This window comes from Schistocerca cancellata, chromosome 5 (assembly GCF_023864275.1).
Source record: "Schistocerca cancellata isolate TAMUIC-IGC-003103 chromosome 5, iqSchCanc2.1, whole genome shotgun sequence".
Classification (NCBI taxonomy): Eukaryota; Metazoa; Arthropoda; class Insecta; order Orthoptera; family Acrididae; genus Schistocerca; species Schistocerca cancellata.
Window position 1 is genome coordinate 325,666,531 of NC_064630.1, and position 26,530 is coordinate 325,693,060.

A 26,530-nucleotide genomic window follows, 5' to 3' on the forward strand; every position below is an offset into this window, starting at 1 on the left:
GATTGGAATTATTGCATTCTTCTTGAAGTCTGAGGGTATTTCACCAGTCTCATACATCTTGCTCACCAGATGGTAGAGTTTTGCCAGTGTTAGTGTTGTGACTCGCCGATTATTCAAAGTGCTGCCGCACAATTACGCACGTCCTCTACGTGCGGCGCTGTCTGCCAGCCATGCAGCAGCTGCGCCACCTAAGCGGCCAGCCGAGCAGCGGCCGCTAGACTGAGACTCAAGAGTTTAATCGAATGCCAACTTGTACACAGGTCAACTTACTCAGTGACTTATATGTATTGTTGTGTTGTCCGAAATATTTGTTAAATTTGAAGATTTAACAATTGGTGACGAGATAGTGGATTTTTCCTTTTCACCGTTGACTCACAGGGTTCCATGGCTACTATCGAGCAGCTCTTGCAAAATCTCCTTGAGCAGCAAATGCTTCTAACAGCGGCGATTTGCGATTTCGTCGCGGCGTCAAATGCGGGGCGTTTCTCGTCGTTGGCTGTACCTCCTTTTCCACCTTACGACGAGACGGTGGAAGACTTCGACAGCACTTCTTGGCATTTCATGTCACGGACGAACAACCATGTAAGTCTCTGTTCCTTTCCTGGATTTCACCTCACATATGTGCTCCCTGCCGCCGTTGGATAAGCAGCTGCAGCAGCAAGTCGTATACTCCTAGCTCACTCATTTGTTACATAGTTTAATTCTTAATTTCTTTGCGTGTTTTTGGTACTTGCATTGTTTAATTCATAAATTTCGGGCATATTATAGTATTTGAGAGTTGTAGCATCGCGTTTTAGTACCCGAATAGTGTAAAATCGCGTAGTCTCCTTCCGCCGCCGAGCAGTGTGTCAGCAGTGCGCAAGTAGCAGCATTACTGCATTTACTAGGCAATCTTGTATTTTAATAACCGTTTAAATTTTGTGTCGATTTGTTTGCGCTCTCTGTAGATTAGTTCAGACGTTCTTCGCACAACAGTTTTTAGCATGGATAGGGACTGCAACTGCTGTGTTCGGATGCAGGCTGAGTTGGCATCTCTTCGCTCCCAGCTTCAGGCAGTGTTGGCTTTGGTCACACAGCTTGAGGCTGTTGCCAATGGGCATCACTGTGGGGGTCCGGATGGGGATTTGTCGGAGACGGCCAGCTCGTCCCACGCATCCCCCGATCGGACTACGACTGTGGTTGCCCAGGATACTGCCCGCATTGAGGCTGATCCCTCACCTGTGGTAGAGTGGGAGGTCGTCTCAAGGTGTGGCAGGGGGCGAAAGACATTCGGGAGGGCTGAACGGAAGGTCTCTCCAGTTTGTCTGATAAACCAGTTTCAGGCTCTGTCTCAGGCTGATACTGATCTTCGGCCTGACATGGCTGCTTGTCCTGTTCCAGAGGTTGCCTCTCAGTCTGCAAGATCCGGGCGGTCGCAGAGGGTGGGCTTACTGGTAGTTGGGAGCTCCAACGTCAGGCGCGTAATGGGGCCCCTTAGGGATATGGCAGCAAGAGAGGGGAAGAAAACCAATGTGCACTCCGTGTGCATACCGGGGGGAGTCATTCCAGATGTGGAAAGGGTCCTTCCGGATGCCATGAAGGGTACAGGGTGCACCCATCTGTAGGTGGTCGCTCATGTCGGCACCAATGATGTGTGTCGCTATGGATCGGAGGAAATCCTCTCTGGCTTCCGGCGGCTATCTGATTTGGTGAAGACTGCCAGTCCCGCTAGCGGGATGAAAGCAGAGCTCACCATCTGCAGCATCGTCGACAGGACTGACTGTGGACCTTTGGTACAGAGCCGTGTGGAGGGACTGAATCAGAGGCTGAGACGGTTCTGCGACCGTGTGGGCTGCAGATTCCTCGACTTGCGCCATAGGGTGGTGGGGTTTCGGGTTCCGCTGGATAGGTAAGGAGTCCACTACATGCAACAAGCGGCTACACGGGTAGCAGGGGTTGTGTGGCGTGGGCTGGGCGGTTTTTTAGGTTAGATGGCCTCGGGCAAGTACAGAAAGGGCAACAGCCTCAACGGGTGCGGGGCAAAGTCAGGACATGCGGGGACCAAGCAGCAATCGGTATTGTAATTGTAAATTGTCGAAGCTGCGTTGGTAAAGTACCGAAACTTCAAGCGCTGATAGAAAGCACCGAAGCTGAAATCGTTATAGGTACAGAAAGCTGGCTGAAGCCAGAGATAAATTCTGCCGAAATTTTTACAAAGGTACAGACGGTGTTTAGAAAGGATAGATTGCATGCAACCGGTGGTGGAGTGTTCGTCGTTGTTAGTATTAGTTTATCCTGTAGTGAAGTAGAAGTGGATAGTTCCTGTGAATTATTATTGGTGGAGGTTACACTCAACAACCGAGCTAGGTTAATAATTGGCTCCTTTTACCGACCTCCCGACTCAGCAGCATTAGTGGCAGAACAACTGAGAGAAAATTTGGAATACATTTCACATAAATTTTCTCAGCATGTTATAGTCTTAGGTGGAGATTTCAATTTACCAAATATAGACTGGGACACTCAGATGTTTAGGACGGGTGGTGGGGACAGAGCATCGAGTGACATTATACTGAGTGCACTATCCGAAAATTACCTCGAGCAATTAAACAGAGAACCGACTCGTGGAGATAACATCTTGGACCTACTGATAACAAACAGACCCGAACTTTTTGACTCTGTAAGTGCAGAACAGGGAATCAGTGATCATAAGGCCGTTGCAGCATCCCTGAATATGGAAGTAAATAGGAATATAAAAAAAGGGAGGAAGGTTTATCTGTTTAGCAAGAGTAATAGAAGGCAGATTTCAGACTACCTAACAGATCAAAACGAAAATTTCTGTTCTGACACTGACAATGTTGAGTGTTTATGGAAAAAGTTCAAGGCAATCGTAAAATGCGTTTTAGACAGGTACGTGCCGAGTAAAACTGTGAGGGACGGGAAAAACCCACCGTGGTACAACAACAAAGTTAGGAAACTACTGCGAAAGCAAAGAGAGCTTCACTCAAAGTTTAAACGCAGCCAAAACCTCTCAGACAAACAGAAGCTAAACGATGTCAAAGTTAGCGTAAGGAGGGCTATGCATGAAGCGTTCAGTGAATTCGAAAGTAAAATTCTATGTACCGACTTGACAGAAAATCCTAGGAAGTTCTGGTCTTACGTTAAATCAGTAAGTGGATCAAAACAGCATATCCAGACACTCCGGGATGATGAAGGCATTGAAACAGAGGATGACACGCGTAAAGTTGAAATACTAAACACCTTTTTCCAAAGCTGTTTCACAGAGGAAGACCGCACTGCAGTTCCTTCTCTAAATCCTCGCACAAACGAAAAAATGGCTGACATCGAAATAAGTGTCCAAGGAATAGAAAAGCACCTGGAATCACTCAACAGAGGAAAGTCCACTGGACCTGACGGGATACCAATTCGATTCTACACAGAGTACACGAAAGAACTTGTTCCCTTCTAACAGCCGTGTACCGCAAGTCTCTAGAGGAATGGAAGGTTCCAAATGATTGGAAAAGAGCACAGGTAGTCCCAGTCTTCAAGAAGGATCGTCGAGCAGATGCGCAAAACTATAGACCTATGTCTCTGACGTCGATCTGTTGTAGAATTTTAGAACATGTTTTTTGCTCGAGTATCATGTCGTTTTTGGAAACTCAGAATCTACTATGTAGGAATCAACATGGATTACAGAAACAGCGATCGTGTGAGACCCAACTCGCTTTATTTGTTCATGAGACCCAGAAAATATTAGATACAGGCTCCCAGGTAGATGCCATTTTCCTTGACTTCCGGAAGGCATTCGATACAGTTCCGCACTGTCGCCTGATAAACAAAGTAAGAGCCTACGGAATATCAGACCAGCTGTGTGGCTGGATTGAAGAGTTTTTAGCAAACAGAACACAGCATGTTGTTATCAATGGAGAGACGTCTACAGACGTTAAAGTAACCTCTGGCGTGCCACAGGGGAGTGTTATGGGACCATTGCTTTTCACAATATATATAAATGACCTAGTAGATAGTGTCGGAAGTTCCATGCGGCTTTTCGCGGATGATGCTGTAGTATACAGAGAAGTTGCAGCATTAGAAAATTGTAGCGAAATGCAGGAAGATCTGCAGCGGATAGGCACTTGGTGCAGGGAGTGGCAACTGACCCTTAACATAGACAAATGTAATGTATTGCGAATACATAGAAAGAAGGATCCTTTATTGTATGATTATATGATAGCAGAACAAACACTGGTAGCAGTTACTTCTGTAAAATATCTGGGAGTATGCGTGCGAAACGATTTGAAGTGGAATGATCATATAAAATTAATTGTTGGTAAGGCCGGTACCAGGTTGAGATTCATTGGGAGAGTCCTTAGAAAATGTAGTCCATCAACAAAGGAGGTGGCTTACAAAACACTCGTTCGACCTATACGTGAGTATTGCACATCAGTGTGGGATCCGTACCAGATCGGGTTGACGGAGGAGATAGAGAAGATCCAAAGAAGAGCGGCGCATTTCGTCACAGGGTTATTTGGTAACCGTGATAGCGTTATGGAGATGTTTAACAAACTCAAGTGGCAGACTCTGCAAGAGAGGCGCTCTGCATCGCGGTGTAGCTTGCTCGGCAGGTTTCTAAAGAGTGCGTTTCTGGATGAGGTATCGAATATATTGCTTCCCCCTACTTTACCTCCCGAGGAGATCACGAATGTAAAATTAGAGAGATTAGAGCGCGCACGGAGGCTTTCAGACAGTCGTTCTTCCCGCGAACCATACGCGACTGGAACAGGAAAGGGAGGTAATGACAGTGGCACGTAAAGTGCCCTCCGCCACACACCGTTGGGTGGCTTGCGGAGTATAAATGTCGATGTATCGGTTGTTGTCGCAATTGGCTCCTTTGAAGGATCCTGCATCTTTGTCCTTTGCTGAAATGTGCTCCCTTCTGTCTGTCTATTTTCAAAAGCAAACGCATGTGGTAGCCTCTCGTGTTGCCTTTTATCGTTGTCAAAAACAACCAAATCAGTCCTATCGCGCTTGGGCTGCTGAACTTCACGGCCTCAGTCAAAAGTGTCAATTTGTTACTGACGTTCACAAAGAATCCTATGCTGATTCCATGGTACGGGATGCTATTATCCGGTCGGCGTCTGACAAAGAAGTTCGGCAACGTGCCCTTCAGTTGGTGAATCCGACTCTAGATGAAGTTCTCTCCATCGCGCAGTCTGTTGAAATTTCTCGCGCCGCTGGGGCGCAAATAGAAGCGTAGGGTCATGTCGGGGAAATACAACCTCTGTGTGCTGTTGACGACACGTGCGGCGCGTCCCCGCCGGCCGACACGGCTGCAGTACGCTCCCACGCGCAGCCTCGGCCTAGCCGTAAACAACCCACTAAGAAACTGCAGCAAAATCCCCGGCAACTTCCTTCATGTCCGCGGTGTTTTACGAAACATTCACGCGAGGATTGTCCCCAACGTTGGGCTGTGTGTCACAATTGCAAAAAGAAAGGTCATGTGTCTTCCGTTTGTAAATCCGACCGCATACATGATGTTCATGAACATGACGCTGATTCTGATTCCGTGTTGTCTGTCAATTGCACTTCTTCCCTTACAGGGAAGTTATTCCTCACTGTCCAAATCCTTGGTCGAGATGTTCGCATGCAAGTGAATACCGGTTCTGCTGCCACTATAATTAATTCTCAGACGTATCTCCAGCTGGGTTCTCCACTCCTATCCCCTGTCACTCGGCAATTATGGACGTACAATAAACAGAAGATTTCTCTCTTGGGACAGTTTAATGCTGAGGTATCTTAGAAAACCGTCGTTTGCACTGTTCCCATATTTGTGGTCGACCAGAGCAACACAGAAAATCTTTTTGGTTTCGATGCCTTTCGCGTTTTTGGGTTCTCCATAGATGACTCTGTCAATATTGTCTCTGACGCTATTCCTTATGCTCAACTGGATTCCTTGTCGACGACATTTTCGTCCCTTTTTCCTCCTGGGTTAGGCCGTGCAAATGACTTTGAAGCTCATATCACGCTCAAACCCACTGCTCGGCCTAAGTTTTTTCGGGCTCGGCCCATTCCTGTGGCCCTTCGTGATCGGGTAAAACGGGAGTTGGATCGTCTCACTGCTTCAGGGGTCTTGCTTCCTGTCATTTCCAGTGAGTGGTCCTCTCCTGTCGTTGTAGTTGCTAAGCCCAATGGTGATATTCATCTCTGTGGCGATTTCAAAGCCACTGTAAATGCTCAATGCCTCATCGACACTTACCCTATGCCCCGTCCTGAAGAACTGTTCACTAAACTCGCTGGAGGACAGTATTTTTCTAAAATTGACCTGTCGGAAGCTTGTCATCAACTTCCTCTCGACGCTGCTTCCCGGCAGTTTCTGGTCCTTAACATGCCTTTCGGCCTCTATCAATACCAACGCTTGCCACTCGGGGTTGCTAGCGCCCCTGCTCTCTTTCAGTGATTCTTGGAACAATTATTGCTCCCTGTCCCGGGGTGTATCAATTACATGGACGACATTGTTGTCACTGGCTCCACCACTGAAGAACATCTTCAAAATCTCCGCACACTTTTTAATGTCTTACAGACTGCCAGTCTTAAGTGTAATCTTCAGAAATCACAATTTTTTCAGGCATCTATCACGTACTTGGGGTTTCAACTCTCTCGGGATGGTATTCGTCCGCTTCAACACACTGTTGCTGCGATCGATGCCCTTCCTCGCCCTACATCTGTTAAGGAACTGCAGGCCTTATTGGGGAAAATAGCATACTATCACAAGTTTTTACCGTCTGCGGCGTCGGTGGCTCAGCCGTTGGATCGCCTGTTGCATAAAAACGTGCCTTTTCACTGGTCCGCGTCATGTGACTCGGCTTTCTGGAAATTAAAGACTATGCTGAGACAGGCCCTGTGCCTGGCTACTTATCGACCTGGCCAACATCTTGTTCTTGCCACAGACGCCTCTCAATACGGGGTCGGTGCAGTCCTTGCGCACCGTTTTTCTGACGGTTCGGAACAACCCATCGCTTATGCCTCCAAAACGCTCACGGATGCCCAACAGAAGTATTCTCAAATTGAGAAAGAAGCTTTGGCCATCGTTTATGCTCTTCATAAGTTTGGTGTTTTTCTCTATGGCTCAAAGTTTCATCTTGTTACGGATCACAAACCACTTGTTTCCTTGTTTCATCCATCAACGTCACTTCCCGACAAGGCTGCACACCGCCTCCAGCGTTGGGCTCTTTACTTGTCCCGTTTCAATTATGAGATTCATTTCCGGCCAACGGCTCAACATGCGAATGCTGATGCTTTGTCTCGCCTTCCCATGGGTCCTGATCCGGCATTCGATAGGGACGAACTTTTGTGTTTCCACCTGGATGTTGCCGAGCAGCGGGTTGTGGACGGTTTCCCCATCACTGGGGACAGGCTGGCGGCTGCTACGGGTTCTGACCCTACCCTCTCCCGGGATTTACGCTGTATTCAGAAGGGTTGGCCAGATCGCCCGTCCGCTAAGACTTCTGATTCGTTGTGGAACTACTACACTTTGCGCTACCGCCTCACGGCTAGGGATGGTGTTATCCTCCTCTCCACTGACAATGCTTCGCCGCGTGTTGTGGTACTTGCGTCTTTGCTTGCTTTGGTCTTGCGCCTCCTTCACCAGGGGCACTGGGGTGTGTCTCGCACACAATCTCTGGCGCACTGTCATGTGTACTGGCCTGGCATCGACTCTGAAATAGCACACATGATCGCTGCCTGCGGCCCTTGTGCGTCACAGGCCTGGGAGCGCATTCATGCTGACTTTGCGGGACCCTTTTTAGGTACTTATTGGCTCCTCGTAATTGACGCCTACTCTAACTTTCCTTTCATTGTCCGTTGCACGTCACCTACCACCGCGGCAACCACCAGTGCTCTCGCCCACATTTTTTCTTTGGAAGGCCTCCCCTCTACTCTTGTTACTGATAATGGTCCGCAATTTGTCTCTTCCGACTTTGCGGATTTTTGTACTTGTCACGGCGTTACGCATGTCACGGCCCCGCCGTTCCATCCACAATCCAACGGTGAGGCTGAACGACTGGTACGCACATTTAAGGCTCAGATGCGGAAACTTCTGACTTCTTCTGCTGCTGATGATGCGCTTCTCCAGTTCCTGGCGTCTTACCGTTTCACCCCCACGGGCGATCACAGCCCGGCTGAGCTCTTACATGGCCGACAGCCCCACACGCTACTTCATCTTCTGCGGCCTCCCACCTCACGGCCGCGGGTGCCTTCACTTGGCCGGTTCACCGCCGACAACCTCGTCTGGGTACGGGGATATGGCAGGCGGCCAAAATGGAGCACGGGCCGCATCTTAAGACACCGTGGCAGACGCCTGTATGAAATCCAGACGGACACAGGTGCTGCAGTGCGTCATTCGGACCAGCTTCGGCCTCGGGTGCCAGCAACGCCTGTTCCGAATGCCGCCACACCACCTTTGGCTCTACCTGATGCTCGGGATCTTGGCATCTCTCAATACTCACAACGCAGCCCTCTCACCGTCATCGCAATGCCAGCACCAGAACGGACGCCACCAGGAGACGTGCTCATGCAGGAACCGGAGGACCATCCTCTGTCAGAGTACATCTACTCGCCTCCTCCTCCAACGGACACCGACACATCGCCCATGTCTCCTGTCATATCAACTGGACTTGCCGCAACGGGCAGATTGGTGCATGGGGCCCCAGCAGATTCGACCCCTACGTCTCCTGTCATCTCGTCCCGTTATTATCTGGGACACTTCCGTCCGTACGGGAAGCCTCCTCCTCAAGACTTAACTGAGAGTCAAACAACGCCTATGGACGTTAGCCACCTCCAGGACCCCTCCATCAAGACCAGTGCAACAATTTCAAAGGGGGGAAAAGTGTTGTGACTCGCCGATTATTCAAAGTGCCGCCGCACAATTACGCACGTCCTCTACATGCGGCGCTGTCTGCCAGCCTTGCAGCAGCTGCGCCACCTAAGCGGCCAGCCGAGCAGCAGCCGCTAGACTGCGACTCAGTGTTTAATCGAATGCCAACTTGTACACAGGTCAACTTACTCAGTGACTTATATGTGTTGTTGTGTTGTCCGAAATATGTGTTAAATTTGAAGATTTAACAGTTGGCTCTTCCAAGGCTATCAGTAGTTCTAATGGAATGCTATCTACTCTTAGGGCCTTGTTTTGACTTAGGTCTTTCAGTGCTCTGTCAGATCTTCACGCAGTATCATATCTTCCATTTTATCTTCCTCTTCCATTTCCATAATATTGCCCTCGAGTACATCACCCTTGTACAGGCCCTCTATATGCTCCTTCCACCTTTCTGCTTTCCCTTCTTTGCTTAGAACTGGGTTTCCATCTGAGCTCTTGATATTCATACAAGTGGTTCTCTTTTCTCCAAAAGTCTCTTTAATTTTTCTGTAGGCAGTATCTATCTTGCCTCTAGTGATATATGCCTCTACATCCTTACATTTGTCCTCTAGCCATCCCTGCCTGGCCATTTTGCACTTCATGTCGATCTCATTTTTGAGACATATGTATTTCTTTTTGCCTACTTCATTTACTGCATTTTTATATTTTCTCCTTTCATCAATTAAATTCAATATCTCTTCTGTTATGCAAGGATTTCTACTAGCCCCCATCTTTTTACCTACTTGATCCACTGCTGCCTTCACTATTTCATCTCTCAAAGCTACCCATTCTTCTTGTACTGTATTTCTTTCCCCTGTTCTTGTCAATCGTTCCCTAATGCTCTCCCTGAAACTTTCTACAACCTCCGGTTCTTTCAGTTTATCCAGATCCCATCTCCTTAAATTCCCCCTTTCTGCAGTTTCTATCTACATTTCATAACCAATAGATTGCAGTTGGAGTCCACATCTGCTCCTGTAAATGTCTTACAATTTAAAACCTGGTTCCTAAATCTCTGTGTTACAATTATATAAACTGTCTGAAACCTTCCAGTGTCTCCAGGCCTTCTTTCATGATTCTTAAACCAAGTGTTAGCTATGAGTAAGTTATGCTATGTGCAAAATTCTACCAGGCGACTTCCTATTTCATTCATTACCCCAATTTCATATTCACCTATTACTTTTCCTTCTCTTTCTTTTCTGACTATTGAATTCCAGTCCCTCATGACTATTAAATTTTCTCTCAATCAAAATTAACCACCACAGTTACACTCCTAGATGCAACTTCCATCTGCAGTCGACTGTGTTAACTTGTGCCTGTGGTATCAGCCTGATATAAAAGCACTAAATGTTCGTAATGCAAGAACGAAATCTTTCTCCAAACAGTTTTTGCTATGGTAGATGTCCTTGAAACTACTAGTTATCGATACTTTGTTGTTCTGATACAGGTATACAGCAGGACAGAACAGAAATTTATCCAGTAGTAGTGGGAAAACAGTACTGATGAAAAGCCTGCAGTTGACTGGTGTGTCTAAGTGAGATTACACTTACTTGCATGGTTACTAAAGTAATGCTAGTCTATCAGAATAGGCTGGAGACTATAGTGCTATCAGTATACACTGTATTATCAATAGTACCCGGGCACATAGTCACGGTCATTAATACGTGATGTGTCAGTGTGAACTCTGCAGGGAACACTTCCCATAAGATCTCTGAATGTATGTGCTGGAAAGGCAGACCATTCTCCCTCATGAGCTGAAACTAGAGAAGGTAGTGATGTTGGACACTGAGGTCTGGAGTGAATTCAAACTTCTAAGTCATCTCAAAGATGTTCCATTGCATTCAGATCAGGACTCTGGGCAGGCTAGTTCATTTCAGGGATGTCACTGTCCACCAACAATTGCCTCATAGGTGCTGCTTTATGACAGAGTGCAATGTCATATTGATACAAACAGTCATCATCTCCAAATTGTTTCACAATACAATGCTGTAAAATGTCTTCATATCCTTCAAAATTTAGCACTTTCTTTAGTGCAGTAAGGGGACCACACATTTACCATGAAAAACATCTCCATACCATAACACCACCTCATCTGTACCTCACCACACACGACAGTAGGTAATGTTCCATTAAGTTTCGGGTGTGCAGCCGCAAGAAATCTCCTTCTTCTTCTAATAGTTCGGCTGTAAAACGTTCAGCCATCTTCAGAGTGAGCTGCAAGACTGCCGCTCCAGTGCTTGCTTTGTCCCTTTATACTGTTGTACCGCGCGACTGCGCATGCGGCCACAGATGCAAATGCGCCAGAGACATTGGTCGGTGGCAGAGACGTGCATAATGTGCGAGTTGTATCTGTGACTCCGCAGTTGATCTTTGTTGGCATATCGATATATCATTGTGAGCTGCACTGTGACGACGTCTTTGCGAGTTTATTACAGCAAGTGCCTGATTCCAGGATTTATCAAGATTGAAACCACTGTCTCTATTAATTAAGTTCGTCATCAAGCGAATTTCAATTGCCTCCTTTACTATCGAGGCCCAAAATGACGATGTAGTTGCCAAAATTTCGACATTGTCATACAACATACTGTGACCATTATCAATACAGTGCTCTGCCACGACCGACTTGTTAGGTTGTAAAAGTCATGTGTACCTCTGGTGTTCTGTACATCTTTATTGGACAGTACGAGTTGTTTGTCCGATGTAAGAGGGGCCACATTCACATGGAATTTTGTAAACTCCAGATTTTCGGAGCAGCAAATCATCTTTGACGGAGCTCACGAGTGCAGCTGTCTTAGGTGGAGGACGAAAAATCACTTTTATTTTGTGTCTGCTGAGAATGCGTCCTATTTTTGATGAGAGGCTACCCACATATGGCAGGAAGGCCATCGATTTAAAGGTTTCTTCATCTTCTTCTGCTTTCTTTGTGGCCTCTTTCGGTTTCATTTTCAGTGCCCTCTGTATTTGTTGTGGAGAGTACCCATTGTCTTCAAACACTCTTTGTAAGTGGGAAAGTTCATCTTGCAGACTGCTTTCGTCAGAAATAATATGCACTCTGTGAGTCAAAGTTCGGAGAACACTCATTGTCTGGGCAGGATGGTGGCAGCTATTTGCACCTAAATACAGATCGGTGTGTGTCGGCTTCCTATACACTTCATGTCCCAAAGTGCCATCCTCTCTGCGCCGAACCAAAACATCCAAGAATGGAAGGCATCCCTCCTTTTCAATTTCCATTGTGAACTTTATTTGATCGTGGAAAGAGTTCAGATGTCTTAAAAAGTCTTGCAAGTTGTCTTCACCATGGGGCCAAACTACAAAGGTGTCATCAACATACCTCCAGAATACCGTGGGTTTCAAGTCAGCAGATTAAAGCGCCTTCTCCTCGAAGTCCTCCATAAATAAATTGGCAACCACAGGGGATAAGGGACTATCCATGGCGACTCCGTCCGTCTGTTCAAAAAATTCGTTGTTAAATAAGAAATATGTGGAGATCAGAACATGTTTAAATAAAGCTGAAATCTCTTTGTCAAAACTTCTTTCAATAAGTTGTAGAGATTCTGGAAGGGGAACCTTTGTAAATAAAGCCACCACCTCAAAACTAACTAATATATCAGACGGGTTCATTTTCAATGATTTCAGTTTACTAATGAAGTCAGCCGAGTTTCTTATGTGGTGAGTACATTTTCCCACAAGAGGCCTCAACAATGATGCCAGATGTTTGGCAACGTCATAGGTCGGAGAGCCTATGTTACTCACTATGGGGTGTAGAGGAACATCTTTCTTGTGGACCTTTGGTAGACCATAAAGTCTAGGAGTCACCGGACCACTTGGTTTCAATCCCCGAACAACTTCTGGTGGAAAGGGAGAATCATTTAGAAGCGAAACAGTTTTCTTCGCCACTCGATTAGTGGGATCCCTGCTGATCTTCTGGTACATGCTATCACTCAATAAATTGTACATTTTATCATGGTATTTGTCCCGAGACAATAAAATAGTAGCATTACCTTTATCTGCTGGGAGTACCACCGTCTGAGTATCCAGGCGAAGCTTGCATAGAGCAGCCCTCTCTGCCACAGATATATCGCTCCTTTGTGGGTGAGCCTTCATAATTGCACGGCATGTTTCACATCTTATTTCCTCTGCTGAATCAGAGGGAAGTGGTCGAACAGCTTCTCCAATGGTGCTGATAAACAGCAGGTAATGTTCTCCAAGCATTCCCAAAACCAAATCCTTCCATTTGATTGCCACAACATATAGCACAATTCATAATTCCAAATCATTCATTTTTGGTCATCCACTGTCCATTGGTGTTGCTCCTTTCATCACCTAAAACAACACTCAGCACTACCTACAGAAATGTATGGTTTATGAGGAGCTGCTCGACCATTGAGACCCCTTCTTCTTTTTAACTCCCTACACACAGTCATTCTACTAGGTGGACTAGCACTTTGGAACTCATGAGCGATTTCTTCCATTAACATCTGCAACTTTAAAACAGTTGATGGACTTGTTACTCAGGTGATATCTTATGACTAGTCCACATTCAAACTCCCTGAGCTCTCCTAACCAACCCATTCTGCTGCTACTGCTTCTCTATCGACAATACAACACTTCCCACTACCTTCTAAGCTGGTGGGTCCACCTCTCATGATCGATTCTGCATTCCTTTGGGATGACAAGATAATTTTGATCAGATTTTTTTATTTCCAAACCAAATTTAGTACCTTCTTGTCCCCCTTTTCCCTATTTTTGGCACCCTATATGTCTGCCTAGCTTGCTTATACAGTACAGCTGCTCTAACACACTGTCATAGATTTAAATAGTGTAAGAAAATGTTATTAAAAACTAGTGAAGTAATTGTAGGTCTCAAGGGTAAAAGTGAACCACGTTGCACTTTTAATAATATGGGTTGGTACTGAAATCAGAGAAGAAAATTTCTTTTCTGTGACAATTGTTGATTTGGTTTAATATTGACAATGAGAAGCGGCTTTCTGGGGAGCTGACAGGACAGGCGGTGGCAATGAACCAGTGAATGTAACTGAAATAACAGTTTAATGCAGCACATGCTGAAGTCAGTTTATTTCCTTGACATTAATCAAAGATAAAAGGATTTTTGCCTTCAAAATTAGTTACAAAATGATGCAAATAAGGTTCAAAGATAATGGCAAAGACATTTCTTGTTAATTCCAGACTGACATAGGAAAATTTCTGATTTAGTAAAAATTTAAAGGACTGCCACCACTTCATATGATTTCACATAACCACTTCCTTATTGTAGAGTGAAGTTCAACATGAAGTTTACGGAAAGAAGCCATACAGGTCGAATAGCTGAAAATATATGCAACAGAACAGCTTGGTAATTTAAACACAAAAATTATCTGTGCCCTTGTTTCTGTGAAAATATTCCAGCCAGACAATTGTGATACACTAATGCACGGGAGATCAACAGAGAAGTGAAAAAAAGTGACACTCACAATAAAATGGAACTGTATTTCTCCAATGTGAAAATGTGCATTTTGTACTACATTAAGTGTGAAATAATTTTGTGGCAACCTTTATAATTGTACTTCGGAACTGATCACTTCCCATGAATAAATTTGAAGACTAACAACTGTTTAAGTGCAAGCACTTTTGTAATTAATAATTCAATGAATTAAAAGTAATTGAAAGCTTCTGTCATTTCAATGAATGAAGCAAAAACTGGCATAAAGAAATGTCAGGATTTTACACAGGCGTTAAATAAATTTTCAACATTACAAGAAGGAAGCTGCTCAAAAAATTAAAAATCCAGGATGGGCTGAGCAAATCACTAGACCAGGTCATTCAAACGGTATCCCATACAGCACAGGCAATGCAAGCAGACACCAGCTCTACCATCAGCATGCGCATGTGGGGTAGTTCTACACCACATGTACTGCATGTGTGTTACCCCTCGATCACTGTGCCCACAGGCACTCAGCGAGAGCAGTGGAAACACACAGGCTGCCCAACTGATCAAAAAAGTGAAATAATTAATAAGTTAAGTAGGCAAATAGCTTAAGTTAATCATAAAGTTAATCAGTAAAATGTTATGTATATCTGAGAGGCCACTGTTGATGTACTTTAAAAAAAAAAAAAAAAAAAGCATTGGGAGCAGTGTTACAGGTAAAAGGACTAATTATTTAACATAAATTTCGTTTGTGATACACAGCAAAAGACTGAGGAAGAGACATTTCAATCATCAAATTCAGTAATGAGCATCAATATCATTTTTCCACCACAGCCAGCTTTATTGTGAACACACACAAACACACACACACACACACACACACACACACACACACACACACACACAGAGAGAGAGAGAGAGAGAGAGAGAGAGAGAGAGAGAGAGAGAGAGAGGAGGGGGGGGAGGAACTCTTTCTCTCTGTCTATCCCCTCCCATTCACCTTTTACTCTTCAGCAAAAACTGAAATTTCAAAAAATGAGACTGGATCATTCTTAATATCTGTGAGTAGAGTTAAGGCAGTGAAACTCTAACCGTTCAGCTATAGCCCTACATCCCAAATTTGTATGGAAAGTATCAAGGCGAAACAAACATGAATGAGGTTCTATCACAGTACCATTGAATATTTCTGTTCCCATTCACATGTTTATTGCTGATGTTCATATCCCCATTTATGTCCCCTTTTATTTATTTATCTATTTGTTGAACAGGCTAGTGACAGACAACTTCTGCCTTGTATCCTTATCCTTTCATGATACACGCATTACACAGATATATGAAAACAGTGTAGCGCTGTAATTGTAAAATGATACGAATGTAATAAAACTTCAAGATTCTGTAGGAATTAATATTAATACCATTCTCAAAAGGCAAGTATAGGAAAGTGGCATCAATAAAGAAAACAGACAACTCTGTTTTCTATCATCATTTCATGTTTTAACAGAAAAAGAAACAACTTTCTGACATTTCAAACAGCTTTATAACATTAAATTTTACAAGACACATAACTCTCCACAGACAAGAACTGTGAGTAAACACACAAACTTGTATGTCATTTTCTGTAAAAAATTACTATCACTTAAATAATTATATCATTACAAGGAGACAGAATGGCTGGGCACTATTTATTTCAAGAGGCAAAATTCTAAGTACTGCCAATAGATACCCATATATAAAGCTTTCAGAACTGTTAGTTCCTTCCTCAGGGAGGAAACAGAAATATGGTGGGGAAGGTTAGAAAAGGGAGGCAGATCACTCAGACATCAGGCAGAGAAGAATCACATGTAATAAGGCTGGGACAGATATGGATGAAGTAGGAGGTATCAGAGACACTAAGAGCTCAATATAGTACACCAATCAGCACTGTGGAAGCTTCAAGCCTGAAGAAGACAGAAGAACAGTGAGATGGATTAAAAACAAGAGAAATGACAAGTTGGTATGAAAAGTGTAACTAATAACTAGGAGGAGGAGAGAGCAAAAAAGGAAAAGGAGAGGAAAAGATGATGATCCAAACAGTAAAACAGGAACTAAATGAGTGAATAATGAAATGGCCAGCCATACGTTCTCTTTGTAATTTAATAGTTACCTCAAGTGATTTTTTTTAATATAAAAACTTGCATCACTTTTTACAGAAAGGGATCTAGTAAATTTAAATTATATTATTCATTAATTACATGAGTTGATATATCACAAGTCTTCTCTTACATAAATAAATATATGTTTCTGTAGTCACATTTGTACATAGGAAAACTAAACTCACTAAAATACAAAATGCCATTTCCTAAGTAAAATTTTTCAATAACAAGCAGAAAATTTACAGAAGTCATCTATTGTACAAATTGGAGCAACTCAAATACTAGCACCTCAAGCTACATGAGAGCCAACAATTTGATGGGCTCAAGACTGGGACAAAAGAATCTTCCATGTCAATTCAGTCTGCTACTCACCTGTGAGCTAAGTCATGGGAGGTTCTAGCCAAATATACCATGAAACATTATCAGCATCCCCACAAGTTCGGCTACCTAACAGATCAAAACGAAAATTTCTGTTCCGACACTGACAATGTTGAGTGTTTATGGAAAAAGTTCAAGGCAATCGTAAAATGCGTTTTAGACAGGTACGTGCCGAGCAAAACTGTGAGGGACGGGAAAAACCCACCGTGGTACAACAACAAAGTTAGGAAACTACTGCGAAAGCAGAGAGCTTCACTCCAAGTTTAAACGCAGCCAAAACCTCTCAGACAAACAGAAGCTAAACGATGTCAAAGTTAGCGTAAGGAGGGCTATGCGTGAAGCGTTCAGTGAATTCGAAAGTAAAATACTAGGTACCGACTTGACAGAAAATCCTAGGAAGTTCTGGTCTTACGTTAAATCAGTAAGTGGCTCGAAACATCATGTCCAGACACTCCGGGATGATGATGGCATTGAAACAGAGGATGACAAGCGTAAAACTGAAATACTAAACACCTTTTTCCAAAGCTGTTTCACAGAGGAAGACCGCACTGCAGTTCCTTCTCTAAATCCTCGCACCAACGAAAAAATGGCTGACATTGAAATAAGTGTCCAAGGAATAGAAAAGCAACTGAAATCACTCAACAGAGGAAAGTCCACTGGACCTGACGGGATACCAATTCGATCCTACACAGAGTACGCGAAAGAACTTGCCCCCCTTCTAACAGCCGTGTACCGCAAGTCTCTAGAGGAACAGAAGGTTCCAAATGATTGGAAAAGAGCACAGGTAGTCCCAGTCTTCAAGAAGGGTCGTCGAGCAGATGCGCAAAACTATAGACCTATCTCTCTGACGTCGATCTGTTGTAGAATCTTAGAACATGTCTTTTGCTCGAGTATTATGTCGTTTTTGGAAACTCAGAATCTACTATGTAGGAATCAACATGGATTCCGGAAACAGCAATCGTGTGAAACCCAACTCGCTTTATTTGTTCATGAGACCCAGAAAATATTAGATACAGGCTCCCAGGTAGATGCCATTTTCCTTGACTTCCGGAAGGCGTTCGATACAGTTCCGCACTGTCGCCTGATAAACAAAGTAAGAGCCTACGGAATATCAGACCAGCTGTGAGGCTGGATTGAAGAGTTTTTAGCAAACAGAACACAGCATGTTGTTCTCAATGGAGAGACATCTACAGACGTTAAAGTAACCTCTGGCGTGCCACAGGGGAGTGTTATGGGACCATTGCTTTTCACAATATATATAAATGACCTAGTAGATAGTGTCGGAAGTTCCATGCGACTTTTCGCGGATGATGCTGTAGTATACAGAGAAGTTGCAGCATTAGAAAATTGTAGCGAAATGCAGGAAGATCTGCAGCGGATAGGCACTTGGTGCAGGGAATGGCAACTGACCCTTAACATAGACAAATGTAATGTATTGCGAATACATAGAAAGAAGGATCCTTTATTGTATGATTATATGATAGCGGAACAAACACTGGTAGCAGTTACTTCTGTAAAATATCTGGGAGTATGCGTGCGGAACGATTTGAAGTGGAATGATCATATAAAATTAATTGTTGGTAAGGCGGGTACCAGGTTGAGATTCATTGGGAGAGTCCTTAGAAAATGTAGTCCATCAACAAAGGAGGTGGCTTACAAAACACTCGTTCGACCTATACTTGAGTATTGCTCATCAGTGTGGGATCCGTACCAGATCGGGTTGACGGAGGAGATAGAGAAGATCCAAAGAAGAGCGGCGCATTTCGTCACAGGGTTATTTGGTAACCGTGATAGCGTTACGGAGATGTTTAACAAACTCAAGTGGCAGACCCTGCAAGAGAGGCGCTCTGCATCGCGGTGTAGCTTGCTCGCCAGGTTTCGAGAGGGTGCGTTTCTGGATGAGGTATCGAATATATTGCTTCCCCCTACTTATACCTCCCGAGGAGATCACGAATGTAAAATTAGAGAGATTAGAGCGCGCACAGAGGCTTTCAGACAGTCGTTCTTCCCGCGAACCATACGCGACTGGAACAGGAAAGGGATATAATGACAGTGGCACGTAAAGTGCCCTCCGCCACACACCGTTGGGTGGCTTGCGGAGTATAAATGTAGATGTAGATGTAGATCTTAAGAAGGGCAACTACCTCTGCCATTATGTGTCTATTATAAAACTGCACAGTTCATTCACAGATGATTAGCATTCTGTTCTGCTTCATTTGAATGTTCAGATATGAAAGAGCACCCAAGATCTGAGAAGTGAGCTTTGTTAGACAGCTACTTTTTCCTGAAATATTTGCTGTTATTTTTTTCTAAATTGTAAGTGCTGAAGTGAGCTCACACAAATGATCACAACTGCTAATTCATCATTCAATATGTCAACCACTTTTTGTCTAATTACAGTTTTAATAGCACAAATATGCAATGGAATGCAGTCATTCAATTCCACCATGAATTACAGTCAAATATATAGAAAAATACTATATGCTTCACTGAAGCTATATTTTCCTAGTTACTATAAATTCAACTGTTATTTACTTATTTTGAAAAAATGCCATTTCTATACAGTTGTATTGCAATATGTTTTCACAAGTTACCAGAAATGGAAGTGCAATGACAAATACCCACAAATCATTTAATATATAACTTCATCATCACTCAGTTCTCCACGAAAGGCAAAATCTTGGCCATTACGATGAGAACTTGAAGAACTGGGAACCTGGAACCTGGAAGTTAATGAACAGTTAGACATTGCCTCAACTAGTAATTTTTAAAGATTACAGAATACGACAAAGACCAGAAAGACAACTGCAGCTTCACTACCACATCTGATACAAACTAGGCATCAACAAAACTACCATTATGAGTAAGCAGGTCACAAATGCAATGTAATTTCTATTTGCAATGAAAACCTCTGAATCTCTTCTGTATTATCAAAAAAAGTCATTATATGTGTTATTATTTATCATTTCCTCTTTTCATACAAAATGCAACCTTCCAACATTTATACATTGTCCACCAAATTCACATGTGCTTCAGTTGAGAAAGGTCAAATGACTGGTTCAATGTAAATATTTGAAAATTAATAAAGTTTGGCGATAAGGTACCACTGCTACTATATGACACCACCTACACAAAAAACAAGCTTTCCATGATTTGATAACCAACAGATATTCAAACAGAAATATCATTAAGCAACAGAGAAAAATGTGTTATTAATAAATTGGATTTCAGTCAAATAACACTAACAGTTTCAGATACCTTTATTGTTTGCTGATTTTGCACTTGGGGTTCTTCTAGGGCAGCATTTGTATTACTTATACACTAATATACTGTTGTAGCACTTATGTTACAAACATACATATAACTGTTATATAACTGTTCAAAAATCCCCGCAAACTGAAGCAATTTTCTTATGTCTCACTATAACTATCAAACTAAACAATGGAAAATCCAGGATAATCATGTCTAGAAAAAATCACCTATAATCCCAACTTGACACATCACTTTCCACACTGTCAATTTCTATAGTTATTTCAGGAATTTCTTATACGAAAAACGTTTTATTATGTTTACCTTGTGACTCCACAATGGTACTAAAGTAAGGAATGTCAAACAACAAGCTCTTTAGTTCCTCTGTGCTAAGATCATCATCTCCAATGGAGAATGGGGTCTTCAGATGAGGTATTTAGCCAATAGGAGTATATGGAGCAGTGTCTACATCCATTGTATGATACGTTAAATTAAAATGTCTAGCATCAAGACATCTCACTTGCTCAGTCAGGTGTATAAACAGTACTAAAACCATCAGGATGTGCCAAAGACACAACAACCTAAACAAAATAGCTGTTAATAGTTCTTATAGTAAATTTAAAGAACATATACCTATCTTCTGCAAATACATGAAGCTAACCCCCTAGGCCACTTTGATGCTGTGTGCTCCAAAAATATACTTTTGATATATTTCAGTTTGGTTGATCAACTTATGTAACTTATTTCCCTGAGATTTCATATATACATTCAAGACATTAACCAGTCTCTAAAATGACATCAATCAGTGGCACTGCCATTCTGTATTTCTCTTGTACCGACTCTATTTGTACCATTTTTATCTCCACATACATCTACACTCTGTGAATTACTATAAAGTTTTAATGATCACCTATATACCTCCATAAAAGCTGTTAAGTCTAATTTAATTTACACATTTTCTTCAGAAGGGAAACATAGAGTGCAGGAGAATATTCATACTTTCCATCCTAAAACCCAATTTCTGGAATTTTCTGAGTGGGTTTTTATGAAACATGAATAGTTTTTTTGAGTGTCTGCCAGGTGAGTTGATAGTACTTCTGTTACACTCCCTTGCTAACAGCTATACGATCATTCGCATGGCCCTTCTCTGTATGAGCATATGATCATCTGTTAATCTACACTGATGTGAATCCCACTTATATTATCAGTATTTTAATACAAGCAACACATGCTTTTAAGATATCTCTTTTGTAGACAAACTGGTGTTTCTCAGTGACCTACCACTAAACAGAAACCTGTTATTCACTTTACCCATTATGAACCGAAGAGATCATCCCACTTCCTTTACAACACCCTATTACTCCCAGGTACGAATATCTACCAGCTGTTACTCTTCTGCTAAACAGGTTATCAACCTACACTCCATCCAGTACAGCTGTGTTTTCCCATCCTCTTCATTTTCCTCAATTTCAGATTCACCAACAGTCACAGTTTATCTCAGCGAATAAGTCTCAGATTGCAAATCTGAGTCTTAATCTCTTGCAGATATAACTATTCCTGTGACAAAATCCACTTTTAATATCTTGCAATGCTTTGTGGAAGTAAAGGGAGCCAAATCACAATTTGATTCAGATTCCTCATTAACTGTAAGTCCTTTCTAACTGGCTGGATGAGCCAATTCTCAAGTCAGAAGAAAGCAACCACATATCACCTCCAACAGGGCTATGTGCAGTCAAGGAGGGCAGTATACAAAATAAGCAGCTGGTTGATGATAATTTCACCTTTTTACTCAGTAATAACTATTGAACAATTGAGAAGTAAGCATATGTAATTTGTGAAAGAACTGGAATTCAGGAATTACAAGACTTAGGGTTGCTCACTGTACAGCAAAGTATCTAAAATTTATTGGTGTGAAATGGTAATATTCATAATAGGAGTGAGGTAAGCTAGAAGAGAAAGGGAGACTTATTCTTTTATTTCATGTCTCCATTTTACACTTTTCACATAAGACACTGCAGAAAAACAGATGAGAACTCAAGACAGAAGCACAAGTATTAAAGGACAGTGCTGTATGTAACTGATGTGGTGGTGCTGCCTAATACTGTAGGGTATGGCCACAGAAAATAATGGGCAGTGCATCCAACTGTCTTCATATCAAACCATACTACTTTTATGAAACAATTTTGGGGATTACTTTTGTAAAAGCGGTTTCCTTCCAAATGTATATCAGAGTGTTAACTAAATGATCATCAATATGGCAGTTCTATGATGACTTCTGTAGATTATTTGTCTCAACCTAGCAACCAGGAAAAATGTGACACTTCATTTGTAAGGAAGGACAGGAACACAGCCATCAGTCCCAATTCCGTTGGTTTTTTATTATTCTTGCATATCCAGATTTCAGCTATAAATAGCCATCTCCATTGCTAAAATATAAGGAAATTACAGAATCAGACTTGATTATATAAAACAATATGTAAAATACTACATTATCCAACAGCAATGATCCATCATAGTCAACATGCCATTTGAGTAAACTATAATCTGACAAACTCAAAGCAGTGCATGTCACCATATAGTTGTTGTTGTTGTTGTTGTTGTTGTTGTTGTTTGTGTCATGTAGTGCAAGTAATGCCCCCTATTTTACAAACTAATCAAAGTTGTTTCTTTCCGATGTAGTAGTTTTAAACCCTTTGTTTAATAAAATGAAATCAGTGGGTATAACTGCAGATTACTTTTTAAAACACATTAAGCAATGTCAACATACAATTCGTTTGTTCATACACTATGTGATCAAAAGTATCTGGACACCCATAAAAACATAAGTTTTTCATATTAGGCGCAATGTGCTGCCACATACTGCCAGGTACTCCATATCAGCGATCTCAGTAGTCATTAGACATCGTGAGAAAGCAGACTGGGGCGCTCTGTGGAACTCATGGATTTTGAACGTGATCAGGTGACTGGGTGTCATATGTCTGTATGCCAGATTTCCACACTCCTAAACATCCCTAGGTCTATTGTTTCTGATGTGATGGTGAAGTGGAAATATGAAGGGACACGTACAGCATAAAAACGTCTGCTGACTGACAGAGACCGCTGGCAGTTGAAGAGGGTCGTAATGTGTAATAGGCAGACATCTGTCCAGACCCTCAAACATGAATTCCAAAATGCATCAGGATCCACTGCAAGTACTATGACAGTTAGGCAGGAGATGAGAAAACTTGCATTTCATGGTCGCGCGGCTGCTCATAAGCCACACATCATGCCAGTAAATGTCAAACAATGCCTCGCTTCGTGCGATGAGTGTAAACATTGGATGACTGAACAGTGGAAAAACGTTGTGTGGAGTGGCGAATCACGGTACACAATGTGGTGATCAGATGGCAGGGTGCGGGTATGGCGAATGCCTGGTAAACGTTATCTGCCAGCGTGTGTAGAGCCAGTAGTAAAATTTGGGGGTAGTGGTTTTATGGTGTGGTTGTGTTTTTCATGGAGGAGGCTTGCACCTCTTGTTGTTTTGCATGGGACTATCAGAGTACAGGCCTACACTGATATTTTAAGCAACTTCTTGCTTCCCATTGTTGAAGAGCAATTCGGGGATTATGACTGCACCTTTCAACACGATCGAGCACCTGTTCCTAAAACATGGCCTGTGGCGGAGTGGTTACACGTCAGTAACATCCCAGTAATGGACTGGCCCTCACAGAGTCCTGACCTGAGTCCTATAGAACACCTTTGGGGTGTTTTGGTATGCCAACTTCATGCCAAGCCTCACCGACGGACATCAATAACTCTCCTCAGTGCAGCACTCCCTGAAGAACGCGCTGCCATTTCCAGCAACTGACTGAACATATACCTGCGAGAGTGAAAGCTGTAATCAAGGCTAAGGGTGGGCCAAAACAATAGTGAATCCTAGCATTACCGATGGAGGACGCCACGAACTTGTAAGTCATTTTCAGCCAGGCGTCTGGATACTTTTGATCACACAGTGTACATTAGCGGTGAAGTGATCCATGCAAAAGCTCATTAACTGTTTCATACAATGGTCCAAACAGAATTGGTACATAACAAATATTTAAAAAAACTGTAGATCATATTGATAAAATGTAGTTACATACCAATCTGAAAACCAGCAATAATCTGATGTCAAGTGCAGTCACTTGTACTATAGCAGTTATGTGAACCACTAAATAATTAAAAGAAATACAGGGTGTCCGAAAAGTCTTTCCTTGATTACATAAATTGATAACTCAGGCTAGAAGTAAGATACAAATATGAAACTTGTGTCGAATTGTTTACAACTATCAATGTTTTTTTTTTTTTCTGTTTTAGGTTTGCAGTATGTAAGTGGTGGATGAGGTGCAGTGCCCAAGAAGCCATGTTAACCAATCAGGAGAAGACACAGTGTGTCCTGTGGTACCATGAGACACAATCACCAACCACAGTGCAGAGACACTTCCAGACAACATTTGGAAGGAATTCACTTGATGTCAAGAACATTAAAGCCTGGTATGAGAAGTTCAAGAACACAGGATTTGTTGCTGACCTTCCGAGGTCTGGTCGACCAAGAACCTCAGCAGACAGGGTGGAAGCTGTAAGGCAGTCTTTCTGCGAAGTCCGAATAAATTGGTGCGCAGGGCCTCACATGAATTACAGATGCCAAAAAGCTCCCTCCATGACATTTTACACAAACGTTTATTGTTTTGTGCATACAAAGTGCAAATCGTTCAGGCCTTGTTGCCCAATGACAGCATACGTCGATATGACTTTGCGGTCGAAATGCTATCACATATTGAGGACAACGATGGTTATCTCAGACGAATTGCCTTTTCCGACAAAGCGACCTTTTTTTGTCAGTGGAATAGTGAATAGCCATAACGTGCACATTTGGGGTTCACAACCTCCTGGAGAGGTCATGGAGTGCACCAGAGGCAGTCCAAAGGTGGATGTTTGGTGCCCGCTACTGCACGATCGAATTATCGGGCCAATCTTCTTCGCTGAGGCTGCCATCACATCTGCAGTGAATCTGGACATGTTGCAACTGTATGCTGTTCCTCAGCTGGTTCAGTATCACCCCGATGTCTTGTTTCAGCAAGACGGTGCACCGCGTCATTGGGGTTTGGACGTCCGTGCCTATCTCGATATGACCTTTCCTGGACGATGGATTGGTTGTGATGGGCCAACAGTTTGGCCTCCACGCTCTCCTGGCATAACCCCATTAGACTTCTTTTTATGGGGTTATTGCAAGGACGAGGTCTACCAAACACGTGCACCAGATCTTGAAACCCTGCGGCAACGGATAAACACAGTCGTTGAATCGATCCCTCCAGTGATGTTGACTAATGTGTGGACGAAAATTGAATATCACCTAGATGTGCTACGTGCTACCAAGGGTGCTCATGTGGAAGTTTACTGATGTGTGAAAAAAACTTTGATAGTTTGTAAACAATTAGACACCAGTTTCATATTTCTTCTTGCCTGAGGTATCAATTTATGTAATCAGGGAAAGACTTTTCGGACACCCTGTATAAAAGTTCATACAGATTGTTTTTCTGAAGATCTGGTAACATCACTGTAAAATACAGAAGATCAACATGATAAGACTAATTTAACCAGGTACAATTAATAAAAACATACTAATGTCCTCTACTGACATAAATTTCTTACATAACGTATGGTGTTGCTCCAATCATAGTGCGCTGTATGGGGACAACAATGTAACACGTTGCCTTATACATACCCCCTAAAGCTATTAGCTCCAATTCATTAATCATATCATTAGTGATGAATAATCAATTATATTTTCTACATTACTTCTCAAAATCAAGAATGTAAAACAATAGCCATCCTAAAAAAGAGAGAGGACAATCTGACTGCTTGTTGGATTGCATTGTCAACTTTTCCAACAATTGTTGCATGATGTTTAGTTCCAGATGTTTCATGCCATACATGTCAATGTCATCTGTCCACCGGAGCTTAAAATGTAATTAAACTGAAAGGTCCAACTGTCACCACTCAGTGGACATCCAGTTGTGCTATTGGCATGCAAATTCCAGCCTTCATTGCCAATGAACAACAGTCAACATGGGTGCGTGAACCAAGTGCCTGCTGAAGAGACACATACGCACCAACATTCACTGAACAGTTGCTGAGGAGATACTGCTAGTAGCCCCTTGTTTCACCTGAGCAGTCAGTTGCCAACAGTTGTGCATCTATTCACCCGTACATGTCTCCACAGCCAGTTCACACCTGTCACTTATGGTCATGGTGCACTACAGTTGACTCAGCACTGGTTTTGGATAACACTATTTTGCTGTGAACAGTATACCTCAAGGCACAATGGCATGCGAACACTTCACAAACAAAGCCATTTTGGAAATGCTTCCGCCCTTGGCCCGAAAACCAACTGACCATACCCTTTTGGAAATCAGATTGATCACTTCATTTCCACATTAAGACAAT

The 26,530-nt window shown here is 42.8% G+C and overlaps 1 protein-coding gene across 3 annotated transcripts in view; it reads right to left on the reverse strand.

Annotated features, from left to right (window-relative positions):
• Window positions 1-18,773: 18,773 nt before the first annotated feature.
• LOC126188162 (coiled-coil domain-containing protein 102A) overlaps window positions 18,774-26,530 on the reverse strand; it is a 133,525-nt gene continuing 125,768 nt past the window's right edge. Inside the window, exon 10 of one of the 3 annotated variants that reach the window (XR_007537826.1) lies at window positions 18,774-19,539. Coding sequence is in view for 1 of the 3 variants with exons in the window: in XM_049929676.1 (XP_049785633.1) it covers window positions 19,449-19,539 (91 nt within the window). In the remaining 2 variants the exon portion in view is untranslated. The remainder of the gene's footprint in view (window positions 19,540-26,530) is intronic. The other 2 variants (XR_007537825.1, XM_049929676.1) reach the window with 2 other exon arrangements.